The 7,441-nt window shown below is 39.6% G+C and overlaps 1 protein-coding gene across 6 annotated transcripts in view; it reads right to left on the bottom strand.

Annotated features, from left to right (window-relative positions):
* Positions 1 to 3,858: 3,858 nt before the first annotated feature.
* Positions 3,859 to 7,441, bottom strand: part of LOC126388178 (sodium-dependent phosphate transport protein 2A-like) — a 12,370-nt gene continuing 8,787 nt past the window's right edge. For all 6 annotated transcript variants that reach the window (XM_050041109.1, XM_050041108.1, XM_050041111.1 and 3 more), the window contains 5 exons: positions 7,000 to 7,116; positions 5,988 to 6,112; positions 5,650 to 5,762; positions 5,190 to 5,473; positions 3,859 to 5,013 (listed from right to left, as the gene is read on the bottom strand). In XM_050041109.1, coding sequence (XP_049897066.1) covers positions 4,706 to 5,013; positions 5,190 to 5,473; positions 5,650 to 5,762; positions 5,988 to 6,112; positions 7,000 to 7,116 — 947 coding nt within the window. In that variant the 3' untranslated portion in view covers positions 3,859 to 4,705. The remainder of the gene's footprint in view (positions 5,014 to 5,189; positions 5,474 to 5,649; positions 5,763 to 5,987; positions 6,113 to 6,999; positions 7,117 to 7,441) is intronic.

Genomic DNA, 7,441 nt, shown 5'->3' with positions numbered 1-7,441 from the left:
CATCAGTATCCTCATGAGGTAATGTGGATCCAAAAACTAGGAACTGACACTTCTTTAATTTCTGTACCTGTGCAGCCTGTCAGATGAAGAAGTGTTTCATCTCTGCTGACGTTGTTCCAAACACGACACATCACGTTTCCTGTCAGCTGACCGTGTAAGCTGATGGTAACATTCGAAACTGTGGGTTTGCCTTGTTCAGTTTTACTCGTCGCCTTTGACTGCGCATTTTCTGTTGAGCTGCTCTGGGACTGGCATTGAGCTCTGGTCTGAATCAGTGAGTAACCGTCCAAAGTCAGAATGAACTCTGCTTCATCTCCCTCAGAGGAGCAGCTGATGTTCATCTGCTCTGGTGACAAACACTTCTGAGACACAGCTGGCTTTGACACTGGAGCTGGAAGACAGAGAGTAACATATACAGTGTCTTCAGTTAGAAATACAAATTAGAAAACACTACCAATTCTGTTGACCATAGACGGTGTCCCAAATGTAATGTTCGCTCAACATACAGTTCTGATGATGAGATATTTATATACACGTATATATTTACCCACCTTGTAGTTCCAGATGCATTTTCACTTTTTTCAGTAAGACCCCGTTAGATCCAAATACTTCCAAGACATAATCTCCAGTGTGTCTCTTCATTGCATTTCCTAGTTTCATTGTTCCATTAGGGAAGACTTTAGGCTGATTCAGAAATTCTTCATGAGGAGTCACTGTCTTGTTTTTGACTTTCTTAAAAATTATATATTCATTATCCTTTTTCAGCCAAATATCTGTATTTGCTGTATTTGGCAGATGGAAAATCAACAGCTGTCCCACTGCTCCAAAACACAGCTGAGCTCCAGCAGGCTCAATGAAGTTGCATTCAATAGATCCTAAATAAAAAGCATATTAATAAAATGCTTATTGTAAGAAACAGATGAGAACAATTTGGGTCTAGCATTTCATTTCAGTATTACTCTAAACTTTTCATTAACATTTTCGTTACATCATATTATGATATCATTATTTTTTTATGTTTTATTTTGCTGCTCAAGTGTTGAAATAAACATCGAATAGAACTTAAACTGCATTTCTAAATTTGGTATTTCATTAATTTCTCTGCCAATCTCCAAAGACTGAATTGCATACCTTTAGCCAGAGCTGTTGTTGCCAGAGCGATGATCATGTAGATAGAAATCATTGTTTTTCTGTTGAAACACAAAAATCAGATGTTATTTTGAATGATTTATTAGATTTGCTGTAATTTGATTTTATAAATAGACTTTGAAATGACTAAATTCAAAGCTGGTTGTTTGAAGTTAAGTCAATTGTAAAGGTATGGAAGCGTATTGCATTCACTTGACAAATCTGAGTTGTCTCTTGATCAAAAATCTGTTTTATTGAGTAATTTTTTTTATTTTTCTGTTTTTCGGTGTAATTTTTCCTCTCCTTTTTTTTGGTAATTTTTTTTCTGTTTTTCGTGGTAATTTTTTCTGAGTTAAGAGAGCAATAGAACAACAGACGCTTTCATTCCTTTCTTGAGAGCTCGATATAATGGAAGCAAACATGACCTGCTTGTTTAGTTTAATCCAGTTTTACTTTGTTTTGGGTTTGAGACACTGGGAGATACTCTTGTCTTTAAGTCATATAAATGGTCAGGTGCCTGCGTAAAATGATAACATCATAAACTAAACAAGCAGGTCATGTTTGCTTCCATTATATCGAGCTCTCAAGAAAGCAATGAAAGCGTCTGTTGTTCTACTGCTCTCTCAACTCAGGAAAAAAATACTTGGAAAAACAAAAAACAAAATGCCACGAAAAACAGAAACAAAATTACACCGAAAAACAGAAAAATAAAAAAATTACTCCGAAAAAATGAAAAAATTACTCAATAAAACAGATATTTTTTTTATTTGTCAAGTGAATGCAATACGCTTCCGTATTAAGGTGCTGTATGCAATTCTGGAGAAAGATTGTTGATTATTTCCCATATCCTCAAATACCAATGCTTTGGGGGTGCCCACTAGCTCACCTCGTCGAGGGAACACCCCATGCATAAAGGCTTTGTCCTGCCCGCACTGGCTGCGAGCTCAATTCAAACCTGCGGCCCCTTGCTGCATGTCTTAGCCCCCCTCTCCCCCCTTCACTCTGGATCTGTTTAATATACACAAAATGCCAAAAAATTACCTTTAACAAAAAATACTAATGCTTTGGGTTGCTAGTCAGACCAAACCACCAACCCAAAGCGTCAGTATCAACTGTTTTTGTCAATATTTGCATACTTAATAAAAACTACGCTGGAACAGTATGTATAGTGTGTATGGATTGTTTCAGAAAATAGATAAGAATCGATACCATTTCAGATTTTACACCCTAAATTATGAAAAAAATACACAATTCAGCAAATTCAGCTGTCACTTACCTCCTTCACAGTGGTGTTCTTCGTGACTGTTTAAGGCTGACCTGTGAATTTTCCACTGGCAGAAAGCTGGTTTATGCTTTTTTTTGTTGTCTTGTTGTAGGAAGTGGTTATGGTGCTGTCACCCACAACCAGCCAGTGAACATGTTATACCTGGAAGCTCTCAGATAAAGATTTCAGACACAAACTGTGGTTTCTCAAAACTGAAACAATGTTGACTGCTCTGTGAGTCTTTGATGCAGATTATCATGTGATGTGTGGGATTTTCCGTTTATCATGTGAATGGTTCTGTCTTCCAAAAACATGTTTTGCCTTTCTTTCTTTTTTATACTTAGATTATACTAGATTATAGCAAATAATCTTTGCTTCTAATTCATTTCACAGAGCAGCCTGATACGGAGGGAAGGGGGGGGGGCACTAAAAGCAAATATTATAGCAGATACACATTCAGAAGTTCATACTGTTGGCAGTAAAGAATATGTATTTCATTTTCACATACCTGTATTTGTAAAGGACTGTGATAATACAGGAAGGACATTGTGCACTTTGGTTGAGTTGAGTTTGGCCTCTGAGCTACTTGATGAGGTGGTTGTGGTGACATGCTCTATTTCTGCAGCTCTTTGAAACTGCTACAGTTTATGCAGACTTTTGGGTTGTCAGCACTGCATTCTCTCTGCAAATACTGCAGTGTGATTAATCAAGGGCGGAGGATGACATGCTTATCAAAATTCAGCACTTACAATCATGCAAAGAGGAATCTGATCCCTTGTGAATACCATACAACTCAACAAGTACTGTATGTGGACCTCTTGCATCAGTTTTAAATTCCGTAAAGATCAAGTTGCACTTACATTAATTCATGTAAATGCTGTGATGAGACTAAATTGGTGCAATTAAACACAATTGACTTGGAAAAAGGTGCACCAGCATATTCATGTATTTGCGAAATGTAAAAATCAGTTACTTGTGAACTTTGCTGTATAGAATCATGTAAATGGGTTAATTACGAGCATTGCCTTTTATACACTCCAGCTTCCTGCCGTGTGTTTTGTCCTGCCGTACACAGAGTAATGTAAGCATTTCATTTGTGACTTGGCACTTTGTTCTACTGCAGATATTTTAGTTTTTAAAGGCTGTTTACAAATAGCCACAGTTGATACCAGCGCTTTTTATAAACGCAGAGCACTTAAAACTAAATTTTAAAAAAACAAAGTGCGAAGAGGACAGAGGTCTTTCTTTACTTTAACTGCGGGTGCAGGCCAAAAAGCCAACAGGTGTGACTGTTTCAAGTGTTTATCAAACTGGTACTAAATTTTATTTCCCTTAGTGCTTACATTATAAGGTGACCTACGTTTGACCACTTCCTCTGCACATATTACCAGTTTCTCAGAGAAATATTATTTGAAGGACACTGCTTATCATACTGTGTCTCATGTCATATATGTAAATGCAGAACCTTTGTGAAATGTACTGCATAGCCAAATGTTTTATTTACAAAACCGATACAGTACAGTACTCAGTGCTCACAAACATCTGCATCACTAAACTTCCCTACAGGCCGCACATGTCACAGTGTGTCAATTAAACAATATGTGACACTAACAATGAAAAACTGCAGCACCAATAAGTTTTGTTTAAGATCAAGTAACATGACATTCATTCATGTTTGAGGATACCTTTTGTAAAATGCATTCTCCTGTAAAAAACAAAACAACATTTCTTGGTTTGATCCTGCCAGCTGGCTGGGGCCCTTCTGTGTGGAGTTAGCATGTTCTCCTACTGGGGTTTTATCCAGAGTCTCTGGCTTCCTCCCACAGTCCAAAGACATGCAGGTTAATTAGTGACTTTAAATTTACCGTCTGTGTGTCATCCCATTGATAGTCTGGCCACCTGTCTAGGGTGTACCCCACCTCTTGCCCAGTGTCAGCTAGGATAGCAACCCCCCTCCTCCTCCCGTGAACCTGAACAGTATCACTGGTTACAGACAGTGGATGGGTTGATTTAAATCCACGGTTGAAAGTCCTCTGACATCAGCTGCGTTAAATATAAGCCAGCCTATTAATGATTATCCGTCTGTATTGTGGTAAGAATCCAAAATGCTGTTTATTAACCATTCATACCTTACTCATCTGAAAGCAGACCATCTGCCTTACATTTACAGTAACTTACCTCGCAGGTCAATTAGTTGGTGGCAGTTACATTTATGCTGTTTTTCAGCACATGACTGTATCATTTTTATTTTTTTTTTGGTGACTTCCTCACAGGTATATTCATGCAACATCTAGCACACCTTAGACACAAGCACTACAAGCGAGTGCTGCTGAATTGAGTGCCCTGATTGTTTGTGTCTTTCTTTACGAACCACACTGCAGCCAAGTTTAATTTGTTGTTCTCTGAAGACACATCGGTTGCTGTGTTTCCTCTGTTGTTTTCCTCATTGTCCTGTAGGTCACAGCATCCATGTTTGTCCAGTTCTCTTTGTTTCTGCCAGCTGTTGTTACTCTCCTGTCCTTCCTCACTCGGCTTCCATTCCTCTCTGACTTTTCTCTCCGTGTTGACAGTAATGCCCTCCAGTGATGTTACCGGGCCATCATTTCCCTTGCAACTCAAACCTGGGAACAAAACATCAAGAGGAGGGTCAGTCTGCAGGGACAGCATCCAGGAAGAGGTAAATCAGTGTCATAATGCAAACAGGAAGTAAGGTGTTTGTATCACAGTGGTAGCTAAGAGGGAACAGATAGAAATGTGATTAAATCATACAGGTAATTCATTTAGATATTTTATTTACCTCTTCCCTGCCTGCAACACAGGGTCACCCTGGTGATGAGGTCATCGAGGGGCTGCAGCGAGGTCATCCAAACAGGAAGGAAGTCCCAGTTCTGCAGTCTAAGTGGCAAACAATCGGGTCTGCACACCTGGAGCACGTGTACCGTTGCACCAGATATGATCAGCATAATGACTGGTACACCAATCCCCATCATCACCTTCCAACCAGCCATGGAGAGGGCAAACACGAGGGATGGGAGCAGCAGGAAGCAGAGAAGGAGGTACAAAACGGCAAACCAGCGGTACCTGTGTATGTGTGAGTCATGTTAGATTATCTTATTGTTTAATTCAGTGTGGAGATTTATTCAAGAAAACAGAGTTTCTATTTTTCAGTGACAGAATATTTAGATTTTCCTTGATGGTTCAGCTCCTATGTTTAACACATCTTGTTAAGAGTAAAAACAAATTATTTCTAACTGTACCTGGCAGTGCAGTTGCCAAGTGCACAGGCCATGCGTATGGGTAAACGGGTGGCTGGGATGGGATACCACAGCAGGATACCGAGGAGGTTGAAGAAAAAATGACATAAAGCAACCTGAGACAAAAAAGAAGGTGAGGATAAAGTGAGACATAAAATAACAGAGAGATGAGTAAAGAGATGTGGTTTTGTGTGGGTGTTTCAAGAGAAGCTGAAATAAACAGAATGAGTGACAGACAAAGGTGGGTGGGGAGATGGGTTTCATTTGGCACCGCAGAGAGACACAAAGAGCAACTGTGAATTGTCAGTTTTATCTGCGTGTGTGTGTTTGTGTGTGTATACCTGTGTGGCAGCAGCTAGTTTATCTCCAGGACTAGCCAGGGCTGCCAGTGTAGCTGTTGTAGTGGTTCCCAGATTGGACCCCAGGGTTAAAGGGTAGGCTCTTTCAATACTGATAACACCGATCCCTGAGGGTTCATAGTGTGATTAACGACAGGTTCTACAGCTGTTGTGCGATAGCTTTCATTCTGCATTCGACAAAATCTAGAATATTGGAAATTCAACTTAAAACACAAAATAAAAGAAAGAAGAGATCAGGACACCAGCTGAACTGAAAAAGAAAACAGATCGACTGTACTAAACACAGTCAGAACACGTAAGTGCCGAAAGGTCAATATAGGACTCCAGAAATGTTAATGGGTAACAAGGCTTTCATGGAGGTTGTCACATAGACATGCTTCGGGTTAAGCATAGACAGTGGAGCCAATAAGACCACTCACTAGACTTTAAGCAACCAAGAGTTGTGAGAAGGCAGAACATATCAGATGTGTGAAAGTCCATGCAAATATTTTAAATTTGGCTGAAAGATGAAAAGTAATTAGTCTGTTTTTTGTATATTGCTGATGGCATAATATAAAAGTTAAGATACTTATAAGAATTGATATGTGGGAAACCACACCAAGCAACTTTTTTCTTTTTCTTTTATTTTATGCCTGGGACTGAATTAATCTCCCACACATGGAGGATTTTTAACGAACATGCTTAACCATTATCTGCTGCGGTCCTGTTAATGTTGGACCAGCAGCAGGACAGTGCTGCATCTAACTTGAAACTGTAAAAACACTGAGGTAGTAATTTATTTATGGCTGGAGTCGACAGCAAAAGAGGAAAAAGTTGTGAGAATTTTTTGTTACCAACAGCTTATTACCATGTATAATACATAGTAAATAAAGTAGTAAAACTAATGTGACATTTATGAAATGTGCGGGAAACCACTATAAAAACACTGCGAAGTTCAGTCTGGTAGGCATAAAAATCACTCCATGCATGTTGTGATTGTGTGCGTATGTATTACCTACGAGGGGAGTGATGGCAGAGGTGAAGACAGAACTACTCTGAACCAAGAAGGTCATGCCTGCTCCGACTAGTAGTGCCAGATATCCTGCCAGCCAGGTGAAAGGGAAGGGGAAATCTACAGGACAGAACAAGACAGGACAGGAGAGGGAATCTTAAAGAGCAATGTGTCCTCCCATACATAATCACTGATAACACTATTCAATTTAATATCGACTTAAAGGAATAGTGCACCCAAAAATGAAAATTCAGCCATTATCTACTCACCCTCATGCCGAGGGAGGCTCTGGTGAAGTTTTAGAGTCCTCACATTCCTTGCGGAGATCAGCGAGGGGAGCGGCTAGCACACCTAATGGCAGACGGCGCCCCAGACTAACGTCCAAGAACACAAAATTGAATCCACAAAATATCTCCAACATGCTCATCCGTAGTGATCCAAGTGT

Source organism: Epinephelus moara, chromosome 3 (assembly GCF_006386435.1).
Source record: "Epinephelus moara isolate mb chromosome 3, YSFRI_EMoa_1.0, whole genome shotgun sequence".
Taxonomy (NCBI): domain Eukaryota; kingdom Metazoa; phylum Chordata; class Actinopteri; order Perciformes; family Serranidae; genus Epinephelus; species Epinephelus moara.
This window is presented reverse-complemented; position numbering and strand designations above follow the sequence as displayed.